We start from the raw sequence: 20493 nt of genomic DNA, 5'->3' as shown, positions 1-20493 counted from the left end.
TCCCTTCGCACATATATGTTAGTCGTTCCTGACTTAGGGGGCGAGGCTCATCTCCGTTTCAAAGCCAAAGATCCAGGGCTGTCCAAAGACGTCTCCGTGGTCATATGGCCTCCATGACTAAATGCTGAAGGTGCACAGAACGCTGTTACCTTCCCACCAAAGGCGGTTCCTATTTTTCTACTTGCATTTTTACATGCATGCTTTCGAACTGCTAGGTTGGCAGAAGCTGGGACAAGTAACTGGAGCTCACTCCGTTACACAGCGCTAGGGATTCGAACCACCAAACTGCCAACCTTTCTGATCGACAAGCTGAGCTACCATGTCCTTATTCATTAGTGACATGGTTTCCAAGCATACAAGTACAGGTTAGGCGAAACCTGGCGCAAAAACAGTAAATGTGAGAGGGACCTTGGAGTCCTAGTGGACAATCACTTAACTATGAATCAGCAGTGTGTGGCAGCAGCCAAAAAAGCTAATGCAATCCTTGGTTGCATAAACAGAGGCATAGAATCAAAATCATGTGAAGTATTAGTACCACTTTATAAAGCCTTAGTAAAGCCACACCTAGACTACTGCATCCAGTTTTGGTCACATGACAAAGAAAGATGTTGAGACTTTGCACTTTTTTCAAAGAAGAGCAACTAGGATTAAAGGCCTGGAGACGAAAACATAACAGATGAATTTGGGTTTGGCTAGTCTAGAGAAAGAAGGACTGCTGGGACATGATCAGAGGTGATGTTTAGCAGGTTCTGACCAATTCCAGAGAACCGCTAACTGGCCCCAACCCCATCTATTCTCTGCCTCCTGAGTCCCAGCCGATCAGGAAGAAATTGAGATTTTACAGTATCCTTCCCTACCACGCCCACCAAGCCACACCCACAGAACCAGTAATAAAAAATTTTGAATCCCATCACTGGACATGATAGCAATATTCCAGTATTTGAGAGGCCGCAACAAAGAGAAGGTGAGATAGCTTGCATTCAGAAATTATGGGTGCTTCATCACGGAGGTTTTTAAGAAGAGACTTGGTTGTCAGCCACTTGTCTTAAATGGAATAGGATTTCCTGCTTCAGGGAACTGGACTAGAAGACTTCCAAGGTCCCTTCCAGCTCTATTCTGATTGATTGATTGATTGTCTTAGCTTGCCGAAAGTTTGCAAAAGCTGATCATATGACCCTGTGATACTGCAACTGTCATAAGCATGCCAAGTATCTGAATTTTGATCATATGACCACAGGGATGCTTCAATGATGATAAATGTGAAAAATAGTCATGTCACTTTTTTCATTGCAGTCGTAATTTGGACCGGTTACTAAATGACCTATTGTAAGTCGAGGATTACCTATATACCTTGTCTAATTTATCTCTAAAATAAGTGGAATTTATGAGGTATCATAGTTGTGACAATATGATAAATGCTGGGGAAAATGAGTTTAGGGGCTTAGACTCCTTATCTGTCTTGTTTTCAATTTTGGGGGCAAGTTTCTTTATACTATAACAACATTTAAAAAGCTCTTTTTTTGTGAACTAAATTCTTGTTGGAGCAAAAATTGCAGATTCAGTGGAATCCTAAGGCTCACATTATCCCCGCCTTACATTCAAATTATTTATCTTATACAGACTGTAAAAAAAGATGTTCAATCAGGACTTGATACTCACTTTCCACACTAGATGGCAGCGTCTAGTTCCTTGATGGCAAACCTATGGCATGCAGAGCCCTCTCTGCGGGCAGGCGAGCCTCACCCCAGCTCAGCTTCTCTTGCACATGCATGTGCACCTCTCGCCGTCCAGCTGGTTTTCAGGTCTCTGCCGCGCATACATAGGAGGCAGGGTGCATGCGTGGGGGAGATATGCGCACATGAATGGAGGGAAGGGGGAGCATGGGGGGTCATGCTCACATGCGTGGGGGTTATGCGTGCATGTGTGGGGAGCGGGATGCATGCAGGGGGGTTGCATGCGCATGCGCGGGGAGCAGGAGGAGCGCAGGGGGGTCGTGTGTGCATGCATAGGGGGCGGGCACATGGGAGGGGTCGCAAATGCATTGCATTATGGGTGCGCGCACGGGCACATTTTTGGCACACAGCAACAAAAAGATTACCCGTCAGTGGTTTAGTTGATCTGAGCTGGTCCTGAAAAAAGCTGGAGGGCCACACCAGTAGGACTGTTAAGTATTTGGACCCAGACTACAAACTGGTCTATAAAGTGGAGGAGGGACAGAGGGAGGGAGGATAACCAAAAGTTCTTGAAGACAATGGCGAACACTTTCATATTTTTGCAAAAATAAAACTCAAGAGATATGTCCATGCAGACTTTGACAAGCGAACTTGTCTTTCTCTTTAATATTACTGGAACAAATTGGGAGCTATTCAAAAGATTATTTACCGGTAATTCAAAGAATTTACCCACTTTGCATCTTCCCTCTCCCTAGATGTCGCAAACCATGAAATAAAGCAGAGAACCCCAATAATTGTTGGATAGGTTGCCCTCTTTCTTAACTGTTCTCTGTATTTTAATGCAGACTGTTATTCTTTAATATGGAAACTAGCACGTGAAGGATCCATGAACCATGGCCTAATTATGGTAGCAAAACACAGTATCTTTGCCCAAGCATAATGAACCACCAAAGTATCCAAGTATGTGACAGCTTAGCGTATTTTCTAACCCAGCCCTGTGGTTCTTGGTTCCATGTCATATGCAAACCTAGAAACCTGGGTCACATAAACTATGATTAAACTAACCATGGGCAAACGTCTCCTTAAGTAAGGCTTGAAGAGTAGAGCACGTAGCCTAGTTATGGTAGTAAAACACAGTATCTTTGCCCAAGCATAATGAACCACCAAAGTATCCAAGTATGTGACAGCTTAGCGTATTTTCTAACCCAGTCCTGTGGTTCTTGGCTCCATGTCATTTGCAAACCTAGAAACCTGGGTTGCATAAACTATGATTAAACTAACCATGGGCAAACGTCTCCTTAAGTAAGGCTTGAAGAGTAGAGCATGTCGCCGTTTAATGTCCATTTATTTAGGAGTAAGACCTGTTTTATTTAAACGGGATCCCTTCCAAACAAACAGGAACCCCGTTACGATGTAGAGGGCCCAATTGGGTGGCAAGCGGGTGGGGACAACGTTTGCCGCGTTCCCGGTTCTTCGGGGTCCCTAATTCCGCGCGGGGAGAACAAGGGCGGAGGCGCAGGCACCGCCCTCTGGCAGATGCAGCGTGCTAGATTTGCCCAGCCTGGTGTGAAGAACCGCATTTCAGGAGGGACGGGCTAATGCAAATCGCTCCCATCAGCGGCAGGAGAAGAAAGGCGAAGCAGCTGTAGGGAAAGGCTCAGCAGCAAATTGAGCCGGCGGAGAAAAGGAGACAGGCGGAGTCGCACAACAAAGCCAAAAGCCAGTTAAGCCTTCCTTGGGCAGCCTCCCTTGCCAAGCTTAAGGAGCCGGGGTAGCACAGGACTGCTGGTGGCCGTGGCTTTGTCTTTTGAGGTACCCACCCCTTTTGCAGCAAACAAGTCCCAATTGCTTGCAGTGGCGAGGAGAACCACGACTTGACATTTTCAAGGCACAGGTAAGCGTTTTTGCGGTAGTTTTCAAAGCTGTTCCCCGCCCCATCCCTAACAGAAGGCAGCCAGAAATCGGGTTGGGGTCCCTTCCGCCCTTAGCTCCATGCTCGTCACGCCCGGCAGAGGTTTGGGTATGGAAAAACGTGCGCGGGTGTTTTCGCATACCTGTCCCCATTGTTTAGGGATGCGTGTCTTGGAAGAACGAGGCTTGAGGGGGGGTGTTGCTTTGGGAGGGGGTCCTTTCCCCCCTGCCTCCCGCAGTGGGGAGGTGGTGCTGTGTAATTTTAGCACCATTTTAGGTTGGGTCGTTTAAACCAAAGGGATGGAGGGTTAGCGATGGTGGTTTCCTCTGTGTCAACGAGGGGAGATTTCATTGTGTGGATCGTCCCTGTGGGGAAGCAAAGGGGTTGAATTTTAGAATCGACATTCCCAGTTTTAAATTGCTTCGTCTGGTAATGGATACTGTGGAAGATATTCAGCTGAAAAAATGTGCCTGCACCTATCTTGACGGGAGGAGACTTAGGCTAGGCATGGGTAGCTGCAGCGTGTTTTAGAAATGGGCAGGCAGAAACAAGGAAAACGTGTCCCATCTGGTAACATGGTGTCAAATAATGACACTTTTATAAGAAAAGAGAGTACAAATATATATATTGTTCTCCAATTAATTAGCCAGAAAACGTATTATCTGTCCCTGAATCTAGGTGATCCACGTGTCTTCCTAGTCTACATTTAAAGCCTTTGCGCCACATTTTAAAAGGTGCCTTAAATAAAACAAAAATGCTGTTATGTAACTGAAGATGTGGGTTTTTGAATGCCTGCCTATTTTTCAGTGTCTCTGAATGATTTGTGGCTTGACCCTCATTTATTTGGGTTTGCATTTGATAGATTTATGAAATCACCCACCCACATTTGCAGGGTGTGAAATCTGTCTGTAATAGATGTATGTAGTGTGAACGGTGGGTACCAGACACTCTACAGGGTGTGTTCAGCCACCTATAATCAGTATGAAGACTGATAAATCACATGAATTTTTTTTAAAAACCATGTTGGCTTTAAATGCTATTTTTGGGTCTTTGGTTCTAACTCTGGTTTAAGAACATTGGGGATTGTTGCTTGTCTTCTTGAGTGATGCACAGGATCTGAGGAATGAATAGGTGTGCTGTGGTAGAATGGTATCCCGATTCCATTTTAGGAGTTCCTACTGAATGATAGGATTCATACTGAAGAGAAGATTTCCCCCTGTAACTTTTATGGTCTTTTCAGATCTGTAATTAGTCTGAAATATTAATCTTCAGTTTTATTTGCTTTGCAGAATGCATTTTCAGCACTATAGCTTGAAATGATAGTTGTAATGCCTTTCTAATGTTATATGTATTCTATATAATCTCCTCCTTGGAATTTGAAAATACTACTGGTTTGACTTTGGCTTTACCTGGCCCTTTAGTCTCCAGACACAACATAATTGCTGCGTCATAGTTATTGTTACATCTCATTATTATCTTTGATTAGATAGGGCTTCAAATGGTAGCTTTATTTTTGAAACTAAAAATAGAAGATCCCAGTGTACTAGTATGCATAGCTCATTGTCTAATTCGAGATAATAGTACATTCACATTAAGTCAACATGAACTGCCAATTGTAAAAGGACAAGACTTCTAAATGGTGTTTGGCTGACTTCACATGGTATATGAACTCATACCATGATATAGCATCTTGCTTGAACTCAGACATTATGATTTATAAACCATGGTTTATAGATTTGTATGATCTGTAATTCCAGCCTTGCTCTTCACTCTAAAGATTTTAATGTCTTTAGTTTTGAATCTAGATTAGAAAGTTGGAAAAATGCCCTACTCACAATGCTGCCAAGAAAACCACATGGATGGAACCTCAGGGATTCAAGCTGAATTTGAAGATATAAGAGATCTAAGATACAATTATATTATATCTAAGATACAATCTTAGGTTTATTGGTAGCTATTGTATTAATGAGTTCCTTTAATCAGACTTAAAAAGATGATAAAACAGATGAAGAAGGTTTGGCCCTCAAAATAATATTGAACTAGTTTAGTTGGTATGGTGATCGAACATTGGAGTTATGATTTAATAACATTTGGAGAGCTATGTTCCCTGCCTTAGCTAAACAATCCTTTTAAATTGATATCTAAAACTCCTACTCAGTAACACCAATTATGGAATAGTAGTCCCATCAAGCTAGGAGGACATTTGCCATGTTAGTTGGGAACTCTTCTACTCCCATAACACATATATAAATGATTAGTTATATGTAGTCTACTCAAATGATTATAGATGATTTACAGTCATATATTAAAGATGCCCATATTTTTTAAAGAATCTTTAAAAATCTGGTGCTCTCCTCCAAACTCCCTATCCCACAAAGTCCAGCAAAAAAATGATGATCTTCCATTGCTTCCTATAAAAATGTATATATTAGCCTTACCTCAAAGTGTAAGCATTTTCACAGGGAAGGGCTACCCCTGCGAATGACAAATTCTAACCCTTCTCTTGAGGGACAAGTACCTATAGCATTGTCTCCTAGCTAGATAATGTAAGGTGAACAGATTCTACTTGGAGAAGATGATCCCAAAGGTAGCAAGAATACCAGTCTTATAAGTAACAGCCAGCACTACAGTATGAAAGGCCCAAAAGCCCAATAAAACCAGTGCAGTTCTTGCAGAATAGGTGTTAATTCTGCTGAACCAGTTAGCATTGGCCAGCAAGTAAGTAGATACATTCTGTGCCAATTGAAGGTTCTGGTTAAATTTTAAGAGCATCACAAAATAGAGCAAATTGCATAGTCTGAAAGATGACAAGGGCATGAGCCAGTGTCTTCAGTCCCGTCTGCTCCAAGAATGGCAACAACTGGTAAATACACCAAAGCTAGTCAAAGGTTCTAGCCATGATTCTAGCAGGAACTTCAGATTGCATGTTTTTCTAGGGCAATGCATTGAGAATAAGAGATGGGTATTCCCTAGTGTACGGTAGCTAAAAGTGCTCTTTATATTCATTATATTGGAAATCGGCAACAGGGAATTTTTCCACTTTAGTTCTTACTGATACATTTTCAAGGAATAATTGTCAAGAGAGCCAATTTGGTGCAAGGATAGCTTTGTTCACTCTTCAGAAGTGGACAATAGATCTACACAGTGACAAATAACTCTGCACATCCAGATCTTTGTATGCCCAGTTTATGTGTATTATGAGGGAAGTAAATGGCATCATTTGCACATTTTATTAAGTTACTTATGATTTTTGTAGCTTTCGTCCATTTGAATAAGTCACAACTGGCTGATTTAACACAGCACTAATCCATAAGCCATGCTTTATAAATTACAATTTCTAGCTTCATATAATGCTAAGCTAAAGCAAATTACGTCGTGATTTTATCTAATGGTTTGTTTCTGCTATATTTTTAATGTATGATACCCAGTTTAGGTGGGGGAAAAAGGTGTGATTGAGTTTAAATTGGGTTCTCATCTAAAGTTAAAAGTAAAACTGGATTATAATTTCTACATGTGGAAGATAGGAAAACCTATAGTTTTAACTATAATTATAAAGTGCCTGAAAATAAATGTTGCTGAAATGAGATTTTTTTGGACAAATATTTTGAAATTTTTACTACCGGATGTTCTATTTTTCTGCCTTTTCTGATCATCCATGTAACTGTTGCTTAATTATTAGTAGGAAGCCTTATCTGCTACTTTTTTCCTTATTTTGATTGCAAAGTAGAATGATAAACCACTTTCAAACTAGATGTATATAGAAGAGGTTCCACAAATCTACCGTGCCGTTTAGAACCGGTTCCAGCTCCCTCCCCCCGCCCGTCCGCACACCATCAAGATGAAGAGCGAGAGGAGAAATTCTGGGAGTTGAAGTCCACAAGTCTTAAAGCTGTCAAGTTTGAACACCCCTGGGTATTTTTCTAAAGGGTTGGGGTGCAAGGCTCTTGTAACTTGACAGCTTTAAGACTTGCACACTTCAATGCCAGAGTTCCTGAGCCAACACGACTGGAGGAGGAATTCTGAGAGTTGAAGTCCATAAGTCTTAAATCTGTCAAGTTTGAACACCCCTAGGGTTTTTTTCTAAAGGGTTAGGGGTGCAAGAGTCTTGTAACTTGACAGCTTTAAGACTTGCACACTTCAATGCCAGAGTTCCTGAGTCAACATTTTGGTTGCTAAGCAAGAGCGTTGTTAAGTGAGTTTCACCACATTTTATAAGTTGGCCATGCCCACCCAGTCACATGACTGCCAAGCCACTCGCACCCGGTCACATGGCCGGCAAGCCACTCAAACAAAGCAGGCCACACCTACAGAAGAGGTTCTAAAAAAATTTGAAACCCATCACTGGTCCAAGGCCAATTTATTGATAGAATAGAATTGAGTTCTAAGCTTTTTCTTCATGACACTGCCATGCTGAATATGCATATTTTATAACATTTCATAACATGCATGTTTGAATGTTTTTCTATTCAATATGGAGAAAAATGTGAGTTTGAAAACTTAATTTAAGCATGATATAAAAAGTCATACAAGTAGATAAGCATGGTGTGAGTCACTCTGTGAGTGAGATGGGTGGTCTCTAAATTTGATAGCATAGCACTCATGTCAGGAGCACCGAGGTGCTTCCGGGTTGAAAGGATTAGCCGGTGTCATCACTGTTGCCTGGGAGATGCCTAATTGGAGACTCCTTTCATGGTAGCAGCTAGAGCGAAGGACAGGAGCACAACCCCACCCCACGGCAGCACTTGGTCTCAAACGTGGGCTTTCTAGTCTCCTGCCCAGAATCCTAGCCACACGAGGCACCATACTCCTTTTAAAATTTGACACAAATAAATAAATAAATAAATGATAGGGTGGTGCAGGGGTTCGAAAGTAGTATTGCAGGCAAACCTTGCCCACAGCCAGGAGTTTGATCCTGACAGGCTCAATGTTGACTCAGCCTTCCATCCTTTTGAGCTTGGTAAAATGAAGACTCAGATTGCTGGGGGCAATACGCTTCCATTGTAAACCATTCAGAGAGTGGTGTGGAGGGGTATCCTGTATCAGACTAAGTGCTATTGCTTTTTCTATTTCTTCCAAAAGTAACATTGACATTATATGCGTATACTTATGAAACTGTTCTTTCTTAGTAAATATGTTTAGAATTGCAGTCTTGTCGTATTAATCATTCTGCAGTGAACTAAGAATAGACACAATGCTGCAGGATATGTTTGCTTGTCAATATTTTCTCACTGTTGTTCAGGGTCATAGTGTGCCGCTTTGCATAAAAACTTCCCAGGCTGAACTCTTGCATATTGAAGACTCTTGTCTGGAATCCGGAGGGCACACTCAGCTAGAATAAGATCGTGATGTCCTGATGCAGACAACGTGCTAAGTCATCATAGAGTTTGCGTAGCTTTGACAAACAATTATATGCTTTATTCAATAAATCATAGCTCATGTACTGTTTGAACCTAGCTACTAAATAAGATTGACCAATAGCACAAAGAGAACTCCATGTATAGGAAGTTTATATATGTACTGTAATTGTGATATGCTACTCAACCCTGAAGGTTGTAAGCTGAGTACAAATAAAAGTGGTAATACATTAATATAGCGAGAGATTGAGATCACAAAATAATGAAAATATTGTGCCAAATCCAGGGGACTAAAATTTCACCAGAGGCTCTCCAAAAGAACGGTTTTGTACAGATGTCCAGAATGTCATGAAAGATATAATCTATAACATATAAAATATATGCCTTTGCCTTGGATGAGTTATTCTGTAGGAGGGGATGCCCTACAGAGAACACCCTTTGCAATTCATCTCTTGATAAGTGGGGGAAAGTACTGTGTGTGTTCACCCAAGTTAGGTAAGCAGAAATTGCTTTTTCTGGGTGGCTGGTGGTCTGAGAGATACTCCAGTTCCAAGCCATATAGGTAATAACCTGATTTAATCAACTTCTTCAAAATGTGATATCATGTGACAATATCACAATTCTCCAATTGGGATATTTTGCATCTGCAGATGAGTCTTTAAAACGAGCAGCCTGCAAAAATGAATTACAGGAATCCATGTTCAGGATGATGAAGATAGACAAGGTTTGGCTACCATCAAAAAATTTTGTTCTGGTAAATGCCACAACTAGACCAGCAACTGAATGTGGGCAAAAATGGTGCTGTCACAGATTCCACCTGTTGTTCGGTTAGGAACTGTGACTCCAGGAAAACTCCCAAGTTGCCAATTCTCCACTGGAAGCCTTTTGAATGAGTAGCCACTCAAATTGATGTGTGTACCTAGCCCTCCTACTGCACTAAGACAACTAAATAAAAATGTCCCCAGAGGTTATCTATATTAAGCCTCAATAATCTAATATACAATAATACAATACAATACAATACAATACAATACAATAGTAGAGTTGGAAGGGACCTTGGAGGTCTTCTAGTCCAACCCCCTGCCTAGGCAGGAAACCCTATACCGTTTCAGACAAATAGCTATCCAACATCTTCTTAAAGACTTCCAGTGTTGGGGCATTCACAACTTCTGGAGGCAAGCTGTTCCACTGATTAATTGTTCTCACTGTCAGGAAATTCCTCCTCAGTTCTAAATTGCTTCTCTCCTTGATTAGTTTCCACCCATTGCTTCTTGTTCTACCCTCAGGTGCTTTGGAGAATAGTTTGACTCCCTCTTCTTTGTGGCAACCTCTGAGATATTGGAATAATGCTATCATGTCTCCCCTAGTCCTTCTTTCTCTTAAGCTAAACATACCCAGTTCCTGCAACCGTTCTTCATATGTTTTAGTCTCCAGTCCCCTAATCATCTTTGTTGCTCTTCTCTGCACTCTTTCTAGAGTCTCCACATCTTTTTTACATCGTGGCGACCAGAACTGAATGCAGTATTCCAAGTGTGGCCTTACCAAGGCATTATAAAGTGGTATTAACACTTCACGTGATCTTGATTCTATCCCTCTGTTGATGCAGCCTAGAACTGTGTTGGCTTTTTTGGCAGCTGCTGCACACTGCTGGCTCATATTTAAATGGTTGTCCACTAGGACTCCAAGATCCCTTTCACAGTTACTACTACTGAGTATGGTATCACCTATACTGTACCTGTGCATTCCGTTTTTGTTGCCTAAATGTAGAACCTTACTCTTTTCACCATTGAATTTCATTTTATTAGATAGTGCCCAATGTTCAAGTTTGTCAAGATCCTTCTGTATCTTAAGCCTATCTTCTGGAGTGTTGGCTATTCCTGCCAGCTTGGTATCATCTGCAAATTTGATGAGTTCCCCATTTATTCCCTCATCCAAATCATTGATGAAGATGTTGAAGAGTACTGGGCCTAAAACAGAGCCTTGGGGTACTCCACTGCATACTTCCCTCCATGTAGATGCAGTTCCATTGAGAACTACACGTTGAGTGCGGTTGGTCAGCCAGTTACCAATCCATCTGGTGGTGATGCTGTCTAACCCACATTCTTCTACTTTATCTAGTAGTAGGTTATGGTCTACCTTATCAAAAGCCTTACTGAAGTCCAAGTAAACTATATCAACGGCATTCCTCTGGTCCACTAATTTTGTCACATTATCAAAGAATGCAATAAGATTAGTCTGGCATGATCTGTTTTTGACAAATCCATGTTGGCTTTTGGCTATTACTTTGTTTGCTTCTAGGTGTTCGCAAATTCGTTGCTTGATTATTTTTTCCAGAATCTTTCCTGGTATTGAGGTTAGGCTGATAGGTCTGTAGTTTCCTGGATCTAATTTTTTCCCTTTTTTGAAGATGGGAACCACATCAGCTCTTTTCCAGTCCTCTGGTAGTTCCCCGGTGTTCCAGGATCTCTGAAAGATATAATTCAGTGGTTCTGAGATCTCGTCTGCTAGTTCCTTCAGAACTCTGGGGTGTAATCCATCCGGTCCTGGTGATTTGAACTCATCTAGGGTAGACAGGTGCTCACTTACCATTTTCTTCCCTATTTCAATTTGTGTTCCTAATTTTGTGGTGCTGCTTTTGATAGGTTGGACTGTTTTATCCCTTTGTGTAAAGACAGATGCAAAACATGAGTTAAATAGTTCTGCTTTCTCCCTGTTGCTTGTCACCTTCTTGCCACTTTCTCCCAGCAATGGACCAATTGTTTCCTTAACCTTTTTCTTGTTTTTAACATGTTGGAAGAAGCTTTTTTTGTTAATTTTTACTTTTGTGGCAAGCCTTTCTTCATTGTGAGCCTTTGCTTTCCTCACTTCATCTTTACAGGCTCGGGCTATTTGCTGATATTCTGCCTTAGTTATGTCCCCCTCCTTCCACTTTTTATACTTACTTTTTTTGTCTTTCAGTTTGTCAGATAGTTGTTTATGCAGCCATGCTGGTTTCTTTTGGGAGCTGTTGTTTTTCTTCTTCATTGGTATTGTGTTAGACTGGGCTTTTCTAGATATAGAGCTAGTCCATTACATACTATTCTGGGAATGAGTAAGTCTCATTCATGGAATTTATTTTTGAGTAAGACATGTTTTGGCTTCAATGCAATCCCAATGTAATAGAATTACAGTAAAGGGAAAGCAAATGATTGCTTCTATTAAGTTGATGGTAGACAGTATTAGGCACCTTGCTTTATCCAGTTGGATTTGTATAGGAAAAATGACATTCATTTTAACTGACTACTATACTAACAGGAAAGTCAGTATTTAAATAACAGTATTGTAATTCAGTATGTTTATTCTGATCAAGTGGCAGAAGCTTGGCATGATAAATTTATCCATGCATAATAGATTGGGCAGTGTAGCCTTCTCAATGGAGAAGGAAAATCATTTTGTTGTAGAAATGGAGTGTAATAGGGTGGAAAGAGAACACAGATTTAAAAAGAAGTCTTAGAAAAGAATGGAACACTAGTGTAGTGGATTATTTTGAGACCTCAGTGTATGTTGTTGATATCTTTTAGAGCTAAATTGTACTTCTAGGTATTAATGATATAGGAATTAATACTGTAACATTTTAAAACTACACATTGTATAGAGTAGAATTCCCCAAGTTCTGTTCCCTATAGATATTTGGAGTTTAGTTCTCATAGTTCTCAGCAACAGCCATACTGACTGGAAAATTTTGAGAGTCCTCAAAATGGTCCTAACCTTTTTGCTGTCTTGCTGGTGTTCGCTCGTTGCTAACCTTAAGGCAGAGGCCTTCAAACTTGGCAACTTTAAGACTTGTGGACTTCAACTCCCAGAATTCTCCAGCCAGTTGGCTGGAGAATTCTGGGAGTTGAAGTCCACAAGTCTTAAAGTTGCCAAGTTTGAAGACTTTTGCCTTAATGTTTTGCTACACAAGCCTTAACTGACAACAGTGATTGGCTGTACCAACTTCTAGGTGACTTTCACTTTTTCGTTTATGAAAGTTTACTTTGAAGTCCAAAAAAGTGTCATCCCATATAATATTCCTACTAACCAAATAGTTACCTTAAAGAAACCCAGCCACTGCATCACTGGAATTAAATCTGTGCATCCGTTATGTTACAAGATAACATTAGCTGGATAAGTCTTTAGCTCAAGAGAATGAGGAATTTGTATCCTTCAATTAGGTTTTATTATTAAATCCTATTTAATAATCTCAGATGCTAATATAAAAGGTAATGGAGGAAAGATTAGGTTGTATGGAGGGAGGAGAATAGCTTATTTAAAAAGGAAAAATTGTTGCCTTTATCTCATATCTAGAGAAAAAAAAAGATCATCAAAAAACTAAAGTAGTTAATGTTAGCCACTGGTTTTCTTAGCGATAGTATTCTTGAAAGAATTGGACAGATTCTGTGGCTATAGAAAAGTCCTTGCTATCCTGTGTTAATAAAGTAATTATTTCATTATAGCTGTATTGATGTGCTTCTCCTTTGTTCTTTCCCCCCTTTTCCAGATTAACTCTAAAAATGTCCTTTGGGAGAGATATGGAGCTGGAACACTTTGATGAGCGTGACAAAGCACAGCGGTACAGCCGGGGGTCACGGGTGAATGGGCTCCCTAGCCCGACCCATAGTGCCCATTGCAGTTTCTATCGAACCCGTACCCTACAAACCCTCAGCTCTGAGAAGAAAGCTAAAAAAGTCCGTTTCTATCGCAATGGGGACCGATATTTCAAAGGGATTGTATACGCCATATCTCCTGATCGCTTTAGATCTTACGAAGCCTTGCTGGCTGACCTGACCCGAACTTTGTCTGATAATGTCAATCTGCCCCAGGGGGTGAGAACCATCTACACTATTGATGGAGCAAAGAAGATCATCACTTTAGACCAACTTGTGGAAGGTCAGTTTTTAAGCAAGGGATGCAATGTTCCTATGTACATTGTTCATTCTTCTGCTCACGATCTCCTTTATGATTCTCCTTGTCATCGCTCCTTTTGCCTCAGAACAGTAATCTTTTGGGGTTACTGAGCACCATACTCCATTTTGTTTTTGTTTTTTTAATATTCCTTCACATGGGAGAAGGTTCAACAGACCTAAGGGTTCGTAGGCTTGCTGAACTTTTCTGCCTTTATATGGAGGGTATTGTTTTAGCCACATTGATGAGAACATTTATGTGCTTACAACAGATATAAGAGAAATGATGGTATAGTAATGAGTATTACATGTACAGCTTCTCTACCCTTTTGGGCCTCGTTTTGTTCTATCTTGGAAGAAACAGCAGCAAATGAGTCATAGCGCAAGGAGTTTTTCCACATAAAATGATATTTATGAACACGTCTAACACTGGCTCAGTTTCCTGTCCCACCTGACTTTCTCCTTCTTCAAAAGAATAAATAGATGGGTAGCAGCCACACAAGTAAGCTCTGGCTTTCAACATTATTATTTTCAAAATAATTCCCATGGAAACTGTTTGAAAATGAAAATGCTGTGAATGCTTTGCATGGCAAAATGCTCTCTTGCTTACACACACACACACACACACACACACAGACACACAAATTAATAATTTGAGAGATCAGGAAACAAGCACTTTGCCTTCTGGTGAATGACTTTAATTTTGTGAATAGTTGATTCTTCAATGATAGCTTTTTTTTAACATCCTGTGTTACCTTCCTCTTTTTAAAACATAAAGATACCTAACTTATGAATTCAGTGTATGGCAGTTTCTATAATTACATTTAACAAGGAAGCCTCTCCTATTTTGGTTTTACAGAAGTTATTTATGGATTTTTCTTATTGCATATGCAATTTCTAAACTGCTTACATAAAGAATAAAGTTTTAAACAGTAGAAGTAGCAACTTATTTCTAAGTTGATATAAGATTTTTGTTTGTCTAGTTGTATATTTTAAAACAGAGGTGGAAGCCTCTGGCTCCAGATATGGCTAAACCTCAGCTTCAAGCATCCCTTGTTATTAGGCGTGATGATACAGGTAGTCCTCAAGTTATGACCACAATTGAGTCCAAAATGTATGTTGCTTAGTGAAACATTTGTTAAGTGAGTTTTCCCCATTTTACCGACTCTTCTTGTCACAGCTGTTAAGTGAATCACTGCAGGTAAGCTATAACATGGTTGTTAAGTGAGTCTGGATTCCCCATTGACTTTGCTTATCAGAAGGTCACACATGATCCTGGGTCACTGAAACCATCATAAATATGAACCTGCTAAGCATCTGAATTTTTATCATGTGACCATGGGGATGCTGCAATGGTTGTAAGTCTGGAAAACGGTCACTTTTTCCAGTGCCCTTGTAACTTTGAACAGTCACTAAATGAACTATTGTAAGTCAAGGACTACCTGTACATATTCATGGAGACTACAATCTATCAACTTCATGAAGGTGATATGTTCTGTTTTATAACAACTTCATTGGGCATTAAATCTGAAATTTCAGTTGAGTAATACAAACATGCACTGTGCATGATTCAAATAGTAATTTCCATGCCATGTATATTCTTACTGAATCTTCTTTCTGTATGACCATATATGACTTATTGCTTCATAGGTTTTAATGGCATTTTTTTTTGCCCAGTTGTTGGTTTCATTAAGCTGTTATATTTATCTGGCTACTTACCTGATTTTGTAAAAAATCTCATGGCAAAGCAAAAGCATGCAATAACTTTATTTCTGATTTGTATAGATCTTGTAAACCAAATTCTATCTAAATCCATATATTTAATCAGTGGACATTGATAATACAATAATACAATAGTAGAGTTGGAAGGGACCTTGGAGGTCTTCTAGTCCAACCCCCTGCCTAGGCAGGAAACCCTATACCGTTTCAGACAAATAGCTATCCAACATCTTCTTAAAGACTTCCAGTGTTGGGGCATTCACAACTTCTGGAGGCAAGCTGTTCCACTGATTAATTGTTCTCACTGTCAGGAAATTTCTCCTCAGTTCTAAGTTGCTTCTCTCCTTGATTAGTTTCCACCCATTGCTTCTTGTTCTACCCTCAGGTGCTTTGGAGAATAGTTTGACTCCCTCTTCTTTGTGGCAACCCACAACCCACTTTGTGGCAACCCACTTAGTGGCCATCCATCCATGTGATGGATATTTTTGGTCAATTATCATCCCTGAACAAGTAAATAAAGTTATCATTGATTTAAAGCTTCTCTTTTCAAGGTTTAACATTTCAGATTTTTTTTTTTTTTTGGAACTTTGATTCTAGTCATTAGTCATCCTCGTGTTATTCTCTGAACCTATTCTATGGAATGACCAAAGCAAAATGAAGTGGAAGCATTATTTTCTGGGATTTGGAAAGAGTATTCTTTTTATTTAACTTAATATTTCATTTGTCCTTTTTCACAATACTCAGTTTCTAAGCATTTAGCATTCCCAAATCTTTTTCACAAAAACTATTAGCAAGCTAGATAGCCATCTTCCTATATCGTGGCTATTTTGTTCCTTAACTCAAGAGCTTTACATCTGATTTAGTTATTTTCAACCCATTTCTTTTGCATAGCAAGGATGTTTTAAATTGTATTTATTTTCTAAGATAGTTACTGTAACCACGTTTGTACCCATCTACATGCTTGTTAAGAACTCCCTCCACCTTTTCATCCAAATCAGATTAGAGTTTCAAGACTGAATTTAGATTTTTCTTCCAGTTTGGTGAAAAACTAACGATGATTCTTTCTTAAGGATTTTGCTAATAATTCCCTAATTTCTTCTCATATCCTAAGAGGCAATTAATCTGTCTCCAATATTTTAGCAATTTATTAGTCTACTTTTTGCAGGCTCTATTAACATTTTCATAGCAAAGCCTGAGTTTCAATAATTAAATCAAAATACAGGTTTAACTGTGAATGTGTAAGGGCTAAAGGGAATTTAATAAAACAAGTAATAAAACTAAGTAGTGGGCATCCCTGTACATTATTTTTTTCTGCAGGGGCAAAAACAGTTTAAAATACTGGCAAGGATTTAAAAAACAGTAGAGATTTTGCAAGGGCAAATCATTTGCTAGATTGAGAAATTCTATGGCTTTCTAGCACCCATTAGAAACAGTCTAAAATGATTCAGAGACTTTGATAAATCAAGTTATCAGCTGCTGTTTAGGACTCATGTTTCTGCTAAATTTTTGCAGTTAACTATACTGCACAGTATATCAGAATCTATGTCTTATCCAGATGTCCTGCTAGGATTCAGTTCTACTTTCATAAAGTACTAACCTTATTTTTAAAATAATAGTTTAATAAAAGTTTACAGTTACAGAGATAAACTAATACAAACTAAAAATGTAGGAAAAATAAAGTTGTATAGTGAAATGACTTTACCTTTCAACTGGACAAGTAGAAACAATTTCAATAACTTTTCATTTTCTCTGATGTTGGCACAAAAAATCTGTTCCTATATTTTATCTCTTATTCATAAACTAATAAACGTCATTCAACCCTAGTAAGCAGAAGTCCACTAAGAACTACAAAAACAGCAACACATATATTTTAACCTTGATCAAATAAGCCACTTTTACATTCTTTCCTTTTGTTTTTAAGAATCTTGATATTTAATCTGTTTAAAATGTCTGAAAGTTGATTTCTTTTCACTTCTCAAAAAATCTCTTCATTTGTTTAACACATCTTCTGTAAGGTAAGAAAGACATCCACATCATTCTTCTGATTATATGTCCCTTTTAATTACTAGGACATCAGCCAGTTTCATTTGTAAATCCATTGCTGTGTCTTTTTCCATATAATTGTAAATTAGCATTTTTAATTCCACATTTTTATAATAGCAGGCTGCCTTAAAAATAATAATTTCTGATTGCGTTATTTCCATAAATTCTTCCATATTTTGCTTCATTGTGTATTAGTCTCTTTTCCTTTAACAATAATCATTAGAATTTTTCTGATTCCTTCTAAGTGCTCAAATTCAGAGTTCCTTCTAATGTTTTTTTCCTGCTCAACATTTTCACACGGGAAGATTTCTTATACTTAGTTTCAAAATCTTCATCTATTTTTTATAGAATTTTAAACAAACCACAGGAATGTATCTTGTAATTAATTTTGAGATATCATTTCTCAAAAATAAGGCACTTTACTCTGTTTATAACTTTCCAAAATCAATGTTTTAAGCATACTTTTGCTGTTTATTCCAAAATAAGAATTTTTTAAAATTCCTTAAATTTACATAAAATTATTTCACCAAAGATAGAAGGAAATTTATCTAGTATAATGAAGTTGCTTTTTAAAAAAGTTTCCTAATATACAAAATTTCACTCATAAGCTATTTCAAGCAGTGATTAAAAAAGAAAGTATGCAAACAAAATGTTCTTTTGAAAGGCTCCAAACTACAGTCTGGGCAAAGATGGCATTTCTTTGGCTCCCATGGCTCTAAAATTTGTAGCAGACTATTGATTTACAGTCTCCTGATGAGATCCATAGTACAGAGCACTTCTGAGCAATCCCAGTTCATCTCCTTGCTTCAGAGAAGAATTCTGAGGAGCTTATTTGTTTTCTATCTCCTTGTTCTAACCCAGTCATTGGCTCCACTCTCAATGGAGCCATTTTTAATATTCCATTGCTTCCTAGCTACTCAGAAACTACTAACTTCATAATACTGTCAAAATACAGGGAAAATCACTTGAGAGTTTATACCTCTTGAGCTCAATATTAAATGATGTGCTCCCAACTTTTCTATTTCTTTTTGAACATATAGAGCTTATGGTTAATAACTATAAATAGGTGAGCATGTAATATTCCAATTTCAGTCTCTTTTTTAAATAAACGGACAAACTGATCTAGTTATACACCAAATAAGTTACTAGGTATTATCAGTAAGCCCTGTACAAGACTTGGAAATTATTAGATTGGTTTGATAGAGTGAGCAACAAGAAGATATTAGGGTCAGGCAACTCTGGACCAGGTCATTTGTGGAAAATTGTGATAAAAAATTCATAACATGAATTTGTAATGTTCATAAACTTCAAATCCACCTTTGATTTGATTTCTAGACTCAGATTACAGGAGACATTGGAACAACTCTCTTGCTATAAGTGTTGGCTGTTACTTATATTCAACAGTGAAATGCAATTCTGTTTTGTCATTAAATCATGTTTGTGTTCTTGTACCAACAGTCCATGTTCACCTTTATTTTCCATACTCCAAAGATTAGGAGGGTGCGAACCACAGCCAATGAACCTTATGATCTTTCAGTATGTGGTTCAGAAAGTTGTTATTATAACGATATTTGCATTTTCTTCCCATTTGCAGTCTTGTATCCAAGGTTTATTCTTCAGGATTTTTGTCTCCAACTTCACAAATTCAGTTTAAGCCCTTCTGATCCAGCTCACCATGCTTAATAAATGCCAAACATATTTTTTTACCAGCAGTCTACTAATGAGCTGTGTAATTCAGACCTTGATTTCAGAAACCAAATATCTCATCTAAAACATTTTTGAAGTCAATCAGTCATCTGTAGTATTATACATTATGTCAGCAATGCTGTTCTATGGTTTGGAAAAATAAATTAAAACATCAAGATTCTAGAACATACTAGACTTTCAAGTGATATATGTTGTAGCTGTTGTCAGCAATATCATTAGTTCCCACAGAGACTAGCAGGAGGTGGCAATTAACAATGGATTTAATTGGAATTGGAAATACTTTTGCTACACCCTTAATCCATTTTTGTGTCAGCCAATAATCTGCATGAGCTGGTAGATCTGGCTAATATACATTTGTTTCTGTTCCTTATAATAGTGAATCACTACTATTGTGATTTCTTTTCGCCTTCTTAAAAGCTAGTTATGAATACTCGCTTGTATAGTTGTCTGTCTCTCTCTCTGTCTCTCTCTCTGTCTCTCTCTCTCTCTCTCCATCCATCCATCCATCCATCCATCCATCCATCCATCCATCCATCCTTGTGGTCTATCAACCTCTAAGCAGGCAAGGATTTATTTCTTTTTGTATCCTTCTCAGATTAGCTAAATTTACACTGTTTACTGAGAGTTAAAAATGTTTAAACACCCCCCTCTCTGCACTGGTAGACTGCAATTACCCCTCTCTGCTTTTTGTTGTTGTGAGCTTGCTCCTTGGATACTGGCTGCCATTTATTGCTCCTATTTTTAGGAAGCAATTATTCAGATTACTCACAGAATAGTGTCTCTCACAACATGCCTTTTTTCATCAGCAACTTTTTAGGACATTACCTTTTGTCCCTGGTTACTTAAACACAGAGTTTTAGATCTCTCTCTCTCTCTCTCTCTCTCTTTTGCTTGTCTCTCTTCCCTGCCAAAGTTCTATTAACCTCTTCAATATTAACCTTTTAAATATGCAAAAAAAGTGTATGACACATTAATGTTAGATATTAATTAAATGTACTGTGATTTAAAGAACAGTTTCTGATAAATTGGAAAACTATTCAAGGGTTATTTATTCTATGTATACATAGAACATAGAGCATCATCAGAGTTAGTAGGGGCCTTGGAGGCCTTCTAGTCCAACCCCCATGCTCAAGCAGGAGACTCTATACCATTGCAGACAAATG

The 20493-nt window shown here is 38.7% G+C and overlaps 1 protein-coding gene across 2 annotated transcripts in view; it reads left to right on the top strand.

Annotated features, from left to right (window-relative positions):
* Positions 1 to 3202: 3202 nt before the first annotated feature.
* Positions 3203 to 20493, top strand: part of DCLK1 (doublecortin like kinase 1) — a 179329-nt gene continuing 162038 nt past the window's right edge. The window contains exons 1-2 of one of the 2 annotated variants that reach the window (XM_081951247.1): positions 3203 to 3567; positions 13459 to 13847. In XM_081951247.1, the coding sequence (XP_081807373.1) occupies positions 13472 to 13847 (376 nt within the window). In that variant the 5' untranslated portion in view covers positions 3203 to 3567; positions 13459 to 13471. The remainder of the gene's footprint in view (positions 3568 to 13458; positions 13848 to 20493) is intronic. The other variant, XM_081951246.1, reaches the window with a different exon arrangement.

This window comes from Natrix helvetica (genome assembly GCF_964273705.1).
Source record: "Natrix helvetica genome assembly, chromosome: 4".
In the NCBI taxonomy this organism is placed as follows: domain Eukaryota; kingdom Metazoa; phylum Chordata; class Lepidosauria; order Squamata; family Natricidae; genus Natrix; species Natrix helvetica.
Note: the sequence above shows the minus strand (reverse complement) of the source record. Positions and strands in the feature narration are given on the sequence as shown.